General features: G+C 39.3%; 1 protein-coding gene across 8 annotated transcripts in view; it reads right to left on the bottom strand.

Annotated features, from left to right (window-relative positions):
* LOC146983502 (voltage-gated potassium channel KCNC1-like) overlaps nucleotides 1-17,663 on the bottom strand; it is a 76,392-nt gene that overhangs the window by 23,884 nt on the left and 34,845 nt on the right. For 4 of the 8 annotated variants that reach the window (XM_085785090.1, XM_085785087.1, XM_085785088.1 and 1 more), the window contains exons 2-5: nucleotides 12,208-12,339; nucleotides 8,741-9,602; nucleotides 5,579-5,605; nucleotides 5,220-5,432 (exon numbers count right to left, since the gene is read on the bottom strand). In XM_085785090.1, coding sequence (XP_085641216.1) covers nucleotides 5,220-5,432; nucleotides 5,579-5,605; nucleotides 8,741-9,602; nucleotides 12,208-12,339 — 1,234 coding nt within the window. The remainder of the gene's footprint in view (nucleotides 1-5,219; nucleotides 5,433-5,578; nucleotides 5,606-8,740; nucleotides 9,603-12,207; nucleotides 12,340-17,663) is intronic. The other 4 variants (XM_085785089.1, XM_085785091.1, XM_085785086.1 and 1 more) reach the window with 1 other exon arrangement.

The raw sequence follows: 17,663 nt of genomic DNA, 5'->3' as shown, positions 1-17,663 counted from the left end.
CAGACATGGACCTGCAACGTAAACTTTAAGCTTTTAGACCGAGTCTGACCCTATGATCTGTTCTCTGGGGTCGTTACAACATAGTGACAAGTTAAAAAGGAGGCCAGGCCATATCTGTTTCTAATAAATGGGAACATAAAGACATGCATTTAGTCACACAGCCATGCTCACAGTCACACAGTTTATTAAGTTACAGTACGTGCTGCTATGATGTGTGTGCGCAACTGCAACTGCTGCGAGGAAATGGCTTTAGGCTACATAAGGTCAGTTTTAACAATCGGTCAATAGGTGCAAAGAAAGTGGTGTGCCTATTTTACATGGTTCAAATGTATATATATATATATATATATATATTTTTTTTTATATCCTCTCTTAGTTTCCCTGCCTTGTGCCCTCTCACGTGTGGTTGAAAGCTTTCTAAGCCTGGTTTCGCCATAACTTTAGCAAATTATAGAATTTGAGTTTTGTGATTAGTTTTGAGTTTCTGCTGTTTTGTCTCCAGTTGCTTGTAGGAAACAAGGAATTAGGGTACAGTAGGACTGGAGGGTGATAGAGCAGAATTTCTCAGTGAAAAAATATTTGGTTCAAGATGCTTACAGGATCTTAGGATATACAGTAGGGTCTATTCACATTGTAACTGAATTGTTCAACTGCCTCCACAAAATTGAAGAATAACCAAAATGCTATTGTGTAATGGACAGCATATATAACATACTATTTGTTATTAAAAAAAAGTGTGTGTTTAGTTTAGTTCACTTCTATTTACCTCAATTGAGACAAAAAATGAACTAACTGACATGTCTGTTGATCTCCTCCACTCGTAATTGTGTGTGAGAGAGAGAAACTATGTTGCAATCATGGTTATCTGGTTATAGAAGTTCAGCTGTATGCAAACTTAGTTAGTATTAATCTAACACTACAAATAATACATTACTAGGGGTGCACGATTCAAGAATCGCTATTCAAAATTGATTCACAATTCAAAAAGTGTCTTGATTTAAAATTGATTCCGTCATTTTTTGTCACAAGTAGTCTGTTTTTTGAAGTATTAAACTATAATTCAGTCATAGTTGTTTTAGTGACAGAAATCGTATATGTATGCATGTACTGTATACATACTGTTAGGATCACCCAATATAAAGGTATAATGTAGCTCACCCTGAGGTTTCTCCTGTTTTTTTTGGGGGGGGGGGTCTTAGGACAGAGGATGTTGTTAGCCCTGCCAAAAGCCCTTTGAGACAAACTGTTCGCAAAAATTGGCTATACTAATAAACTTGCCTTCTGCCCCCCCTAGACTGGCTAATGTTTACTACCACTGCCTAGCTAGCTAGTCTAGAACTGTTAGGCACAGTGCTTGGTAGAAATCAATAAAGTAATTTCTTCTGCTGTGTAATTGCATCACTGGTTTTGGAAGCTGAAATAGTGTGCGCTATACCGTGACCTGGACCAGGTGGAGTATAGATATAGATTTATAGGATTCGTAAATCGATTTGAATTGTAGAAATCAAGGATCAGGATTTCTATGTGAATCCATAAATTACCATATTATCAGGGAAACTGTTTAAATACAACCTGTAATCTGGGTTAGGGTCACTGATACCAGTATCCATCCGCACAACACTAATCAACATGTTGAGTCTAATTAGACTAGTCTAGTCTAACCCTGACCCTAATTCATCTAATTATGATAATATATGTTAGTATTGTCTAATGCAGTCTAAATCAATTTAATCAAACCCTCTCATCTGAGGTGCCAATCTTATCGAATCCATTGTAATGTTTTTAAGACTAATATAGTCCAATCTAGGGTAGTGTAGCCTAATTCATCTTGTCTATTTTAGTCCAGTCTAATCAAATCAAATCTATTCCAATACCAACTAATCGGATCCATTCTATTCTAGATTGAATCCAATTAAAAATGTTCCATAATTTACTTCTATCAATAAAATAATCACCTCACCACACAACATCTAATCTCATTCTAAATGTTCCAGTGTGAAAGTGTTACCTCTTTATTTCTAAGGTCTGATCCAACAGGAGGTGGAATGAACACTGAGGTCCTGTTGTAGCAGTGGTGGCCACTCTGGTTTGAATCTCTCCAGGACAGATTTGATGCATTTTGGAGTGTGATTGAGTGTGTGAATGTGGAGTGTGTGTAGAGGGAGTGTGCATGGTGTTAAAAGTTAGATTTGAAAATGAAGAGAATTGTTTTTGTGTTAGTGATTTGAGGTGGCGGCAGGAAAATGGACAGAAAAATTTAATGTAAGATGAGAAACAGCAAGCAGTGAAATCAGGATCAAATACAACAAGGAAATAGGAGAAGAGAAGCGGTGATGGATAGGACAAAAGAAAGATGGAATGACAGTGGAGGAGGTGGAGGTAGAGTGCAGGGAGAAGAGACAGAGAGAGAGGAAGAATGTTAGTGAATTACATGAATCATACACCATGTAGTAGTACAGGTAGTGTGAGAGTGAGGAGGAGAGATGAAGAAGCCTAATGGGATGTCTGAAAGCACAGGGACATCCATCTTATCTGTCTTTTCCAAAATATTCAATTCTACAGATGTTATAGTCGAGGTGATATTTGCCAAATTTGAAGTGATGAAACAACTGTACATTTTGGGGCATTTGGGGCTCCAGACGTTTTAAGAAATGGAGCTGTCACAAAAATGCAGTAACGAGGCCATTTTACTTCAAAGTTATTGTGTTTTTAATGTAATATCACCTGACCCAAACACAAATACAGCATACAATATATCATATAACAATAAATCAAGGAAATCACAGTATCGCTGTGCTGTATGTTACATTAACCCTGAGAGTAGACAACATTAAAGAGATAGCACCTTCAAAACGTATTTGTTTTGTTTGTGTCATATTTGTTTCTGTCTATAGGTCCTAAAAAATCCAGTGCACATTTGTACGTATCAGCTGGACTGTATATGAAGAGATAGTTTTGAGTATTTGGAACAATATTACAATAGTGCTTTAAAGCATTTTTTTCACTGTCAGCAGATCAAACCCATTAAAAGACAGATAATTACCAATATACAGCTCTGGAAAAAATTAAGACACCACTTCAAAATGATCAGTTCCTCTGGTTTTACTATTGTGTTTGAGTAAATTGAACACTTTTGTTTCATTCTATAACCTACTGTCAAAATTTCTCCCAAATTGGAAATAAAAATATTGTCATTTAGAGCATTTATTTGCAGAAAACAGGTCAAAATAACAAAAAAAAATCTGGTGTTTTCAGACCTTGTATAATGCAAAGAAAACAAGTTCATATTCATTTTAAAACAACACAACACTTCTTAAACTTTAGAAATCAAAATTGGTGGAATAATCCCAATTTTTAATCGCAGCAGTGTTTTTTTTTTTTATAATCGCTCTTCCTCATTAAATATGATTTGGTTCAGGTGATGAGCTAAGTAGAGTGAGCTGTGCTTGTGTTGGAGTTCAATAGACACTGGAATCGATGGCTGCCATACATGTAGAGAAGCTGATTTATTAAGAACATTTTGGAGTGGTCTCTTTATTTTTTCAAGAGCTGTACATACATATATATTTGTTTTCTTTGTTTATTGTTATAGTTTTCCCCCTCTGGACCACAGAGCTAGTTAAACCAGATACTTTGGTGTCACACATACTGTACATACAGTACATGACCATCCACACTGGGCATGTGCGAGCCAGTGAAATAGAAAGCAGATTGATTCCTCTGCAGTTGATTAGTTTTACAAAAATAACTGAGTCAAAAAAATGAATTTGGAGCAGATAAGACACCTGCAGTATTAAAATGGAGAATTCAAGTGAACAGCAGCTAGTAGACATGTATTATCCATGTTGTATTCACAGCTCGTCAAGGCAGATGACACCCAGTCAAGGAGCCATTGTGGGCGTCCGTGTCACTGTTTTCCATAGGTAATGTGCTAGGCAACATTTATCAGCAAAAGAAAAAAAAACAGTACTCTTTTGTATTTGCTTTCCGTACTTGCTTTCAAGACCAATTGGTGGTCTAAATTTTATTAAGATGACATGTAAAGTACTGCAACAGACTTCATTGACTACTGTAAGGAAAGTGACATTTCTAGTCACAAAAAGGAACCACAATGTTTGGAACATGAAACAGATAATATTATATAGACACCTAAGTGCTGGAACAATGAAAATGGTCCAGAGGAAGATTTAGGAATATAGCAGCAATTCTTTGTTAAAATATATTATTAATTTGTAAATGCATCCTCTAACCAGCCTCCAGTTTACAAGAATGCATCGTGCTATTGACATAATCATAACACATCATGCTCATGTCATGTCATTTTTGGGATTTGCTGACAGTAAAAAAAGAGAAAAGAATAATACCAATGATATCTTTATCCTAACACATACTTATAATGAAAGGCAGTCCACTGTCTGCTCTTGTTCAGTATACAGTATACTGTTGCTGTGTACAAACTGATCGACCTCAGTGTTGAATCTCAGTATTACATTTTTTTTTTTGCCCACAACTCACGATAAATAAATAAATAACTGTCAGGAATACTTTTGTGTTCCACTACAGTGAATCCACATTGGTGCAGATGGTAGTGCTGCAGCAACCTCTGCAGTACCTCTGCAGCACTGATGCAGGGTAAATGCATGAAGGGGATTTATTCTACTACTCTCGCACTTTAAAGAAGAGAACAAGCAGAAACACTGGATTGAAACATCAATGCCATTCGGTGCACATTGATATGTTATTAGTGCCACGGGGAGAGGTCTGGAGGGAGTGATGCTGAGCTGTCACTCAAAATGATGGAGGAGAGAGGGAAAATGTGGGATGTTGTGTGTTTGTGTGTTGTTTTTTTTACCTTGGCGTAAATAATTTAGGCTTCTTGAGTACTTTTTTTTTTTTATAAATTCCATTTTTGTGGCATCTCTATTGCGTATGTGTGGTGTGCTTTTGCATCAACTTCTTGCATAGCTGTATGTGTGTCTGTGTGCGAGAGATATACTGTATTCTATAGGTACAAAGGGGGTGGAGACATTATCATCAACACCAGGGTATTCTTCTTATTTTGTCCTGTATGGGAGTAACTGATATCTTGTGTCTGACAGATGTTGGTATTTCTTTCAGACTACTCATACTGTCTGTGTATATCAATCAAGACCATGCATCAGGCAACAGCCCCTCCTCCTCCAACTGAATCCTCTGCCTCCACCCCTCAGCACTCCTACCTTTACGAACGTTCCCGTCTGTCGTGCGCTGGAACTCCCCAGCGCTGAGCAGGAAGCAGGCCCGGTCGTGCGGGTAGCGCTCGCGACTCGTGGTGGAACCGAGGCCTGCGGTAGCCGGGCTGCGCTCGTCGCCAAGGACTTGATCGATGGTGGGGCAGTCCTCGTTGGCTAACGCTGCTGCATTTGCTGCTGTCTCACCATTCTGCTTGGAGTCTGGGAGGAGGAGGAGGTGGGGGGGACAAATGCATAGGTGGTGGAGAGGTATGGTGTAGTGGTAGGAATGAAATGGGAAACATTACAGATTCAGACAGCAATAAAAAAATAAGATACATGAGGATTAAAAAAGTTGAGATGGATACCATATTGAAGCGGGGAGAAATGGGTAGCTTGGGGGTGGGTATTGGTAGGGTAAGAGGGGGGCAATAAGGGTGAGAGCATGAGACATTGGTGAAGAGTGTAAGGATAAGCAGGAAGACGATGAGAAACAAGCAGGAAAAGGGAAAAAGTGAAGTGGTTGAGAAAAACAATTAGAAGTCAAAACATTATATTAAATAGAGAGAAAAAAAGAGAATCATTGACCAGAGAGGGGAGGAAGACTGTTATTTTTGATCATGTGACAACACATTTCAGCAGAGCAGGCTGTACACAAGTCAGGTACTTGTGCCAAAGATTAAACAGTTACCAATTTCATGCTATATCACAGTAAAATGCCAGTATTACCATTAAGATCCTAACCATCACTAGAGTGCTGGAATAAGAGAGTAACATCACCTCCATTGAGTCCCATGGTAAGCCGTATGCACCCCTAGTGGCAGGATATGGGTATTGCAAAAGTGCCCAGAAAACCCATTCAATACAATTATGTGTGTTGCCCACTTGCTGGTAAATTGATGAAAACAGACGTGTTTTTGTTTTTAGGTGTCTTTGTCTTATTAGGTTATACTTATAATTTGTGTATTTCAAACTGTAGATTGTAACATTAATGCAGACAACTGTTTTTTGTTTTTTTTTATATTATATTTATCTGTAAGGGGTCCACGATGATGCTATTAACGTGGGTAATCTATAAATTTTCTTAAATTATTCAAATACCTCACTAAAAGGGACATACTGTTATACACGAAAATCGATTATTTTGTTCAAAAGTATGTTTTTCATTAAACAGTAATCCCCCCCATCAACAAACTCAGAGGAGACACCGGAGCTGTCAGCTCAGGTCGAGGTGGCGTCTGTGAAAAGTCACCGCGGTAACACAGTGAGGAGGAATGGAGCGTTACACTGATGCTGCATTCACCTGCAGTCGGGCAGACGGCCGTGGGTAACAAACCAGATGTCATTTTAGTCACAGAAGTCCAGAGAAAGCCGGTAAAACGTGGGTCAGGTAAACAATACAACATCGCCATGACAACATATTGTCACGTGTATTGTTTTGCCTCGTGCTGACTGACCACTTGTTTACATAGAGGCTTGTTTATGCCGTTACGTGCAGCGGCTGTCGTCCGTCTGCCCAATTTCACGTGAATGCAGCATGAAAAATACGATTGAGTTGCTTGCGATACACAACCGCAATGCTAGATGGGAGTAATTTCTACACAATGTACCTTTAATCATTCGCCAACAATGCAGAGATGTCAGTTCTTGGGCACTTTTGCAATACCCATATTCCACCATTAGGAGGCGCTTCCATTTGACCAATGCGTGTCGTTACTCTCTTATTCCAGCACTCTAACCATCACTAGTGGCTCATCACCATAGTTACCTACTGTCATTTATTTTAGTCACGTAAGTTCTGCATCATTCTACTGTATGTAGCCTATAACAGACCCAGCATTGAATGGGTAAAGTCAGAGGAGAGAAATGAAATATGTACTGTGCAACACTTACAATACTAACCTTCCTTCAAGTCATGAACTATAGTAATGCCCTCACAAATGTAGACTCACACACACACACACACACACACACACACACACACACACACACACACACACACACACACACACACACACACACACACACACTGAGGTAAGATAAGATTGCATGGATCAATATTTTGACAGTAAGCAAATACTGTAAATATCCTATCCTAACTGTATAGACCCAATCCAGGATTATCAGAACATATCAGCCTTGGCAGTATGGCATCTGGCTGGGAGACAAAAGAGATGGATTGTCAAGAGGAAGTAATCAGCTTTTACTTCAGCTTTGGTGTCCCTTCGTAAATTAAAATCTATTTTAGTGTACTCCTCTCTAAGAAGAACAAGGACATCCGTAAGTTATTTACAGCTTCAAACCTTGTTAGATATATACTTCTCACATCACTTCAGTGCTTGAAATCTGACCCCCATCTGATGAAGAAGTGAGATACTTTGACTATCTTATATTATTATTTTTGGTAAGGCCATCCCATCCCATAATTTGGTACTCTACTTGTATTTTAATAAAGCAGAGATGTGTGATCCAAAACCAATCCGTGTACCAAACAATGTCTTGTAGCATATGCTTAAAGTGATAGGCCAACATTTTTTTTTCGTGTCTTGCCTCACTCCCGAGTCCATGACCAGCAGATAGACACCATCCTTTTGACTGTGCGTGCATTAACAAGGGAGATAGAGCCGTATCGCCTGTTAAGCTCAAACACTGGAAGTGTATAGGTAGTGTTAGCCTGCCTCCTACCTGAGCTGAAATCAGCTGTCAGAAGCTGATTTCATTTTAGCTCTAAACTCTGTAAATATATCACTTTATCAACGTTTCAAACATTTTAGGCGAGAAAGTAGCCGTTTAGATCAGCAGTGTGTCGTTAATTTGTCTAAATACCAGCTGTTTACAATTGTGTTCGGACGAATTCGGCGCTACTCAAGCTAGCCGTTATGACCAACGCACTTCCGGTTACTTTTACAAAATAAAACACCCGTTGCCCTTTACATACAGAAGGGCTTTTACTTTGAAATAGGAAGTTAACCTACCCTCGATGTAGCTAGCTTGAACCAAAATAAACCGTCTTAGCTTGAACTCTCCATTTTGACTGATCTCGTCCCGTTTCCGGCATTTGACCGCTCAAGATGCCTTACCGGAGAGTTTTGTCAACTCTGAGACGAAGATCGGCCCGCCGGTTTCCGCTTAGAGTTGCTGAAGAGTTTCTCTGATGACTTTAGGTGGAGGCAGGCTACAATTACCCGTTTGAGCTAAGCTAATTATGGGCGATACGGGCTCTCCCTCGTTACTGCACGCACAGTCGAAAGGATGGTGGATCTGCTTGTCATGGACTCGGGAGTGAGGCAAGAAACGTAAAAAAAAAAAAAAAGTTGCCGTATCCTTTAAATACACAAACACTTCCAATGACCTCTTCGTCTCAACAACAGTGTTCACAGATGCAAGCCAGTTTTAGTAGCCTAACCATTGAAGCTGTTTTTTGACACCATCTGCAATAGTTAGTTGAATAATTATGGAAAGGATCAATAACAAATAATAATATAAAATAATTTTTACATGCATGACCTCCATTCTGTTAGATCACTCACCTGCTCTGTTTATCTCGATGATCTCCTCCTGTGCCAGTGGGCAGTCTCCAGTACCCATCATGCTGCCAGATCCTACCATGCCTGGTCCTAGCACATTGCCCATCAGCCTGTGAGGTGAGGCGGTTGCCATGGCCAAAGCATCCGGCTTGCAGTAGTTGGGGCTGCCTGGCTGTGGTGCTCGGGGGATGTGCTTGTTCCTCTTCTTGGGGAGCTTCTGCTTGGCCATGGCAAGGGAGTAATACATGCCAAAATTGTTGACAATGACGGGCACAGGCATGGCAATGGTCAACACACCTGCCAAGGCGCACAGGGCACCCACTAGCATTCCAGACCATGTCTCAGGATACATATCCCCGTAGCCAAGTGTGGTCATGGTCACTACTGCCCACCAGAACCCAATTGGGATGTTCTTGAAGTTGGTGTGGGCTGAAGCAGTCGGATCAGCTGGGTCAGCACCAATGCGCTCCGCATAGTAAATCATGGTAGCAAAGATGAGGACACCCAGTGCCAGGAAGATGATGAGCAGCAAGAATTCGTTGGTACTTGCTCGCAGAGTGTGGCCCAGGACTCGTAAACCCACAAAGTGGCGGGTGAGCTTGAATATACGCAGGATACGAACAAAACGTACCACGCGAAGGAAGCTCAGCACATCTTTGGCTGTCTTGGAGGAGAGGCCGCTCAGCGCCACCTCCAGGTAAAAGGGCACGATGGCCACAAAGTCTATTATGTTAAGGCTGCTGCGGAAGAATTCTGCCTTGTCAGGGCAGAAAACGACACGCGCCATCACCTCAATGGTAAACCAGATGACACAGACGCCCTCCACATATGTAAGCCAACCATCTGTGACCACCTCATACACTATCTGCAGGGTGGAAAAAAAATGAAGGGTTAGTGAATTTGATCATGTCTTCAATCATTCATAATGCATATATCAATAGGCACAATACCATGTTCTCTTGGGCATATGGTACAACAATCTTCCTGTTATGCTGTTTAGATCCACTCTTTTTTTTTTTAACTTCCAGTCACAATCACATTTTCCAGTTAGTCTCATATGGAAATAATGAAGCCCACATCGGTTCTACTGCCATCCATAGCCACATGTATACATAAATCCACCAACCACCCACCTGAACAGATTATTTTACACAATTTAGAGACGTGTACCCAATCCTTCTTTACAGTTATGAGAGATAGAACACAAGATTTTAGTGAAATACAAGAAGTGCTTTTTTTTTCTCAGCCTGAAGACAGACTGATATTGCAGTTCTAGTTCCTGGACACAAACCAGTTAAAATTAAATTATATCATTACACTACAGCATCACAGAGTTACATTTGTGTCAGATTAAAAGTGATCTCTAAAATGTTTGCAATTGAGAGAATGGAAGTCATTTTCATATTTCACTTGACCATCAGCTGTAAGTCAGAATTTGGATCAACCACAGATATCCACCTTTTTCCAAACGTCAAAAACGTAAGCCGGTTTTGCTCTTCCGGTGGAATTTTATCTTTACACTTCCATGGTTTTGGTAGTCGCGATAAATGCATGGATTTGTTTTTTTTCAATGAAAATCTGTAAAACGCATGGATCATTACGCCAGCTTTTATCAATGGATATCACACAAATTGACATCTGTGTTAAAAGCCAGCGTTAATAGACCAATGCTTTTACCGCAACTATGACAACGACTGAAAACCATGGAAACGTAGACGTACAATTCCACCGGAAATGCAAAACTGGCTTCCGGTTTTGGCCATAGATGACGTTTGGACTGGAATATTATATATGTACATATATGTAGTGCTGTGAAAAAGTATTTGTCCCCTTCCAGATTTCTTCCTTTTTTGTTGCATATGTGTCACAAATTTTAACCCAAGTAATATTGGCTGGAGTCCCAAAGCTTTAGAAATGGCTTTGGAACACTTTCCAGACTATTACGGCCCTCAGCCGTTATTTCGCACATTCTGTGACATAAACTGTAAACTGTTTTCTTGTCTGTAACAACATCTATTGCACGTCTGTCCGTCCTGGGTGAGGGATCCCTCCTCTGTTGCTCACCCTGAGGTTTCTCCGATTTTTCCCTGTTAAAAGGGTTTTCCATGGAGTTTTTCCTCAGTCGATGTGAGGGTCTAAGGACAGAGGATGTTGTTACGATGCCATGTAAAGCCCTTTGAGACAAACTGTTTGTAAAAACGGGCTATACAAATAAAATTGCCTTGCCTTGCCTTGCCTTTCTTTAGATCACAGCAAGATGTGTTGCTGGGGCCAGGTAGGTTTGGTTTGAAAGCATTTTATATTTACTTGGGTTATCTTTGTCTAATATTAAAATTAGTCTGATGATCTGAAACATTTAAGTGTGACAAATATGCAAAAAAGTAAGAATTCAAGAAGGTGAATTTCAAGATATCGCTTGATATCTTCTGCTAAATCCACTTTTTACAGTTTATCTCCATTGGTTTGGCTCATTTTTCGAAACAGAAATGACATTCTCAAAACAAAATGGACAAACCTCCAAACCACTTGGCAAATGTTCACAACAGAATTGTGTTTCTCATTCATTTCATCAAATTGCAAATGTCTTCGTACAGCTTTGCAAATGATTACGTAAGTACAGGTAGCTGCAGTTAGCACAATTTCCAAGTGAATAGATTATATTGATTGTTGATTCTCAGTCTAATGGTCGTTCTCTCCAAAACATGTCAGCATCATTTCATTCTAAGTCATCACATGTACAATAGTCTGTTGTTCAATTGTCAAAATCAAGAAGATAATACCATGAATACTATTTATTTACAGCACTGTAGGCTACTTAGAATTTTCCTTGAATTTGTTTGTGTTTATATTACAGTATATTAGACTGTATACATTTTCTTTTTACTCTGATGAATGGAAGTTACTTTATGTGTGAATAAAATGGCTACCTTTCCCTGGCAGTATGAGTGCAATGTGTGATGTCAAACCTTGGAGGCTTCTGTTACTGTAAAATCTTTTCTTTTTTTCAGTTTTATACACAATTGTATTCTGTTAGCTAGACAAAAACAGTAACTATTGTCAGTGAAGGTCTGGGCTCAGACTGAGAGGACATGAGGGACATTTCAATGCTCCTCTGCCTCAGTGACAAAACATCTAAACATTTTGACTTGCAGTGCTCACACAATGCCAAAGGGACGACTATTTATATGAGAAATACATTTAGTTTTGACACAAGTGAACTGTTTTAAGAGAGAGATGCGCTTTTGCAAGTGATCTATAGTGTTGTGCTGAACTGTAAGACTGTTTCGCCAAATGATCTTAGAGTTTTGAGAATGTAATTTCTGTTTAGAGAAATGAGCCAAACCAACGGAGAAAAACTGTAATGTCTCTCAACTTTCTCAAAGAGCAATAGTGAATTGATGGATCACCCTTTACGGGTCAACTTAACAAATTTACGATTGACGAACCAATTCACTAAAACGTCACTCTACCTCCTCATGTGTCACGTTACCAATGGTGACATTCTCTGTTTTGTTGTAGATTGTGTTGAAGGCTTCATGGGTCTCCAGGCAGAAGGTGGAGATGGAAAGAAGGATGAAGAAGAGCGAGCCAAACGCCACATACTGTAGAGAGAGAAACAGATGGTTAGAAATATGTTACACTTGCATACTTTTACTAAACAAAATGAAATCCCCTAGCCAGTTCAGCTTCTGTCATTAGTTTGCTGTTGTTAATTTGCTGTCGGGTGATGGATGGAAAGGAAAGGGCATTCGTGTGTGGGTGGGTGTAGTTTGTTTTTCTATAACAGTAGGATCAGTGTGTCCTCAGATGACACTGACATTTTGGGGTTGAAATTATAACATTCCAAGATATGTTGGCAAACTAGGCTTAATTTTGTTATCTTTTATTTTAGTTTGTCCGTATAAGCTAAATAGAAAATGAATCTGAACAAACTAAAACAAAAGCTGCCAATGTGAATGTAACCATATTTGAGACATTTTGTGACATATAGGCGATAGTTTCTGACATTCTCTGATGCAGACCTAAAAACTAGGTTCTAATTTTTTTGACTCATGCAGTGACCCCCATGAGCTGACTGACAACATCAGCTCATACATACAGTTCTGTGAGGAATCTGCAATTAACACCAAGCAAGTAAAAATATTACCTAACAACAAGCCCTGGTTGTCCAGAGACCTCAAGCAATGCCTTAATGACAAAAAGGTGGCATTTCTCAGGGGTGACACAGAGGGAGTTAAGGATAAAAAACGGGAGCTCAGGGCCAAGATACAAAAAGCAAAAATTGATTTTAAGGACAAAGTGGAGAACAGTTTCTGTACAGGCAACCCCAGGCAAGCATGGGAGGGACTTAATAAAATGATGGGAAGAAGGCCCAAAATACTGGAGGACTCAGCCATGAACATTTCCTTTGCAAATGATCATAACCAGTTTTATGGGAGATTTGACACCTCAGACAGTAAGAGTAAGAGTGACGCCATCTGCACCAATATTCCAAGCAATCCCACAATCCAACTGTCCGAGGAGGAGGTTGGCACCTGTCTTTCTCGGATTATACCCCACAAAGCACCAAGCCCTGATGGCCTACGTGGAAAGGTACTGAAAACATGTGCTGCTCAGCTCACATCAGTTTTAACTAGACTATTTCAGTTTTAATTAGTTACTTGTACCATGCCCACTACCTGGAAGGCATCAACAATTAGACCACTACCCAAAACTACAGGGTCTAAGGAACTAAACAACTTCCGCCCCATAGCTTTAACCTCTGTACTGGCCAAGTGCATGGAGAGGGTTGTTTGCAATCATCTTTCCTCATCCATAGGACAACAACTGGACCCATTACAGTTTGCTTATAAAGCCCGCAGAGGGACTGAGGATGCCACACTCTCCATGGTGAACATGGTTACTAACCACCTTCAAAAGGCAAATACCTATGCACGGATTCTATTTGTAGATTTTACCGCAGCTTTTAACACAATGCAAGTAAATGTACTTTTGCAACGGCTCCTGGACCCAGGGCTGAATGGGGGTCTTGTGCACTGGATCAAAGATTTTTTAACTGACCGTCCACAAAAAGTATGTGTCAAAGGGGTGCTCTCTGATGAGATTGTTTTGAACACCGGGGCCCCGCAGGGCTGCGTTTTGTCCCCTTTACTCTTTTCTGTGTATACTACTGTAATGAAATGACACTGGGCCTGCATAACAGCAAGTATAGGCTATTTAAATATGCCGATGATATGGCTCTAGTGGGACTTTTCAACAAAAATGATGATGTTTCAGACTATTTTGCACAGGTCTCTAAGTTCTATCAGTGGTGTGTGTCCAGCTCATTGCTAATTAACACAGGCAAAACAAAGGAGCTGATTTTAAATTATGCAGACCTGCTCCCTCTGATATTATGTGACCAGACTGTGGAAATTGTTAACTGTTTTAAGTACTTAGGAACACTCATAGATGACAAATTGAGATTTACTGATAATACTGACTTCATCCACAAAAAGGCTAGTCAGAGAATGTTTTTAATCAGGAAATTGAGGGGGTTCGGGGTCAGGGTGGACATTCTGGAAAGGGTGTATGTCAGCCTGGTAGAAAGCATTTTTATTTTTAATATCACCGTCTGGTACGGGCACTTGACCCAAGTAAACAAAAATAAACTTAATAGGATCATCAACACGGCTGGGAAGATAGTTGGCCGTCAACAAAGATCACTAGACAGCCTCTATAACACGGCTGTACAAAGGAAAGCCCTGTCAATAATTAGAGATGAGACTCACCCCCTACACTGTGAATTTGAACAACTTCCCTCAGGGCGGCGCTATAGAGTTCCTCTAGCAAAGAAAAAGATCTACAAGGGCTCCTTTATCCCCAATGCCATCTGCATAATAAACAAGACATAGTATTAGGATTTTATTTTATTTTATTTTATTTTTATTTTTACTATCTGTATGTGATGTGACCTCTGTTGACTTTGTTTTGTCTCATGTAAGCCTTGCTGGCAAGCGTTTGGGTTCTGACTGTTTTGTCTATAAGTGAGACCAAAGATGAATTTCCTGCCTTGGTGGGACAATAAAGTTTTTCTAATCTAATCTAATCTAAAATAATTAGAAATAGCAAATAGTTGACCATTCATTTAGAGCTGCTACAGGTAGGTTCATAGCCTACTGTGCATCTGTGTGCGCATCCATGTTTATGTATCACTGTTGTCTTTTCATTGATGAAGACTGGCTTGTGTGTGCATGTTCATGTATCGCTTGTGTCTATTGCTTTTGTTCAAATGCATAATGAACCACTGTGCTAGCATTTATATAACTAATGTGTCAGTAGGCTCTCAAATATCTATCAAGCATGTGTGTCTGTCAGTTCAGTGATGAAGACAGATAGATGAGTTTTTCTCTAATCCTCAGGGAGCACATCAAGTCCCACATCTTATTATCATGGTCTAAATTAACATTTCTATCTAGATCTGACCTGGATAGAAACACGTACACACACACACATGCACACATACTGCTATTTAGAGATGCCCTGGATACATACACACACACACACACACACACACACACACACACACATAAAACAACACTTTACACATTAAAATCATATTTAAATTTTCAAGGTGACTTGGCAGCTGCTCGTTCTGTAACTGGATACTCCCTAAATACTATTACTATTAGTAGGCTATTTCTCAATTTATGCGCATGTTTCTTGCCACTAATATTGATTGATCGGTTAGTGGGATTGACAAATAAAAACATCAACATTTTGGCAAATTCGCCTATTGCCATAATCCATAGGGGTAGGTTCATTACCTTTACAGTTTACAGTTCCAATTGCTAACAGATTAAAATGACATGCATAGCACAAATATTTCAACTGACACAGTGTGTTCTATACTGTTTTCTGTGTTTTATACTGTCTCTGCTGTTTTTAACTGAATTACAATTTGAATTGCTCTATTTTGTGATTTTTAAACTGTAAAGTGTCTTTGAGCATTTGTAAAAGCGCTTATAAATGAAATGTATTAAAATTTTATCATTTAGCACTTCAATCAGGAAGTAAGCACTAAAAGACTACAGGTGAGCGCCTTTTTTTTTTTTTTTTTTTTTTACAACAATTATGGAAGACGAAAGAGAGGAAGAGGGAAGGTGAGCATGAGAGGGGGAGGAAGAGTTTTGCCTGCTGGCTAGTTCAAGTCGAGTTCCAAATCCCAACTCCCCAATCCAAGAAATCCCAAGAATGATCTGAGTCATAAAGGTTAAGTCTGAGTCTAGTTTAAAGATTTCAAATAACCACCATCATAATGAGTCTCTACAGGTAAAGGAAGCTAGCCACCTGCCAACACAATGGCAACACAGTATAACATCAAACACCTTATTACAGTAAGTAGTAAAAACCACAATATGATAAATACCCAGTTTTGAAAGCAAAAAGCACATGGCTACTTAAAGGAGAATTACGGTCATTTTTGACCCCTAAATCGTTGTCCTGATGGTCACCCAGTGTTGGGGGGAGCAAAAAACCAGACTAAAATTGATGCAGGCAAACCAGAGTTACACCATGGCTACCGGGCGCTAGGGATAGCGACAATGCTAAAGTATGGGAGCAATTCTTTCAACAGCGACAAACACTCAAAAAACAATCAAATATCTATGGTACATGACTGGAATCAGTATAAACAGTATAAACTTTCTCTAAACTTTTCATTAAATCTAACATTAGATGAAGGCGGAAGGTAGATCACAATTAGAGTAAAAGACATTTCTGGCGAGAGTACAATATTTTGACCCAGATATTCCAGTTCACAGTTTGTGAATTTGATTACATTGCATCTAATTGTGTCCTTTACATAGCACATAACACCCCCACCATGTTTACGATCATTCCTAAAAATGTTCAAACCTGGCACATTTATAGCCGTGTGTGGCGAGTTTTCATTCAGCCATGTCTGTCCAAGAACGCTCCCCAAGATGAGTCATGAGTTTTACTCCTTGCAACTGATCCAACTAGTCGGATTCCAACAATCACTGCATTCAACACAATGAATTGAACTGTCTTATCTTGAGCATTTTTGACATTGATGTTGTTAGATGGAAAAAATGATTAAAAATCTTCATAAAAAGGGCAAGGTTACAGAAAAAAAGTGTAGTTTTGCAAACATTCATGTACTTTGTGTTTCTTACAGTAAATCGCTGTCACATAATGTGTGATCTCTAGCACCACCTAATGCACACAAACAGAAATGCATATAAAAGTGTTCTACATCTTGTTTACCATACCCAATGGACAGTATAAGGTAGTAAAAGCTTAATAATGAAAAATAATATACATTACTGACTTGTAACTCCTTAGCAGTGACCAACACGGTTATTTAATTTACTTACTCCCTGACACTTTAACAGTTCTAAATACATGTATTTTGTGATCTAACAACTGATACAGATAACTAGTACTGTACAGTATAACCCACTAACTTGTACTGTATTAAACATATTGCTTATGAACTGTATAATGTGTGGATTCCTTTTATGTTTATCTATTTGCTGGAATCATTTTCAGAGAAAAGAAGAAAAATGCAACACAAACAAAACCTAACCCCATCAAAACGATATGGTACCAACAACACAGTACCACAGTTGAAAACAAGGACATGTGAATGCATTGAAAAATGCTTGTTAAACCCCCTTATCTATATAAAAAAACAAAAACAAAAAAAAAAACACAACACAAACAAGACTGGTTCATCCTTGTCCTTATCTTATTCCTCCTCACTCCATCCCCTTGTACCTCTCTGTTTCATCCTCTCCATCATATTGCTTGGCTTCTATCAGTCATTCAGAGTGACCTAAATTTCCTACCTCCTCCCCTGGACAATCTCCACTGATTCTTTCACTTATCTTTGTCTTATATCTTCCTTTAACACAGACTATAC

The sequence above is a fragment of the Trachurus japonicus genome, chromosome 8, assembly GCF_045865225.1.
Source record: "Trachurus japonicus isolate A0001 chromosome 8, Traja_1.0".
Lineage (NCBI taxonomy): Eukaryota > Metazoa > Chordata > Actinopteri > Carangiformes > Carangidae > Trachurus > Trachurus japonicus.
This window is presented reverse-complemented; position numbering and strand designations above follow the sequence as displayed.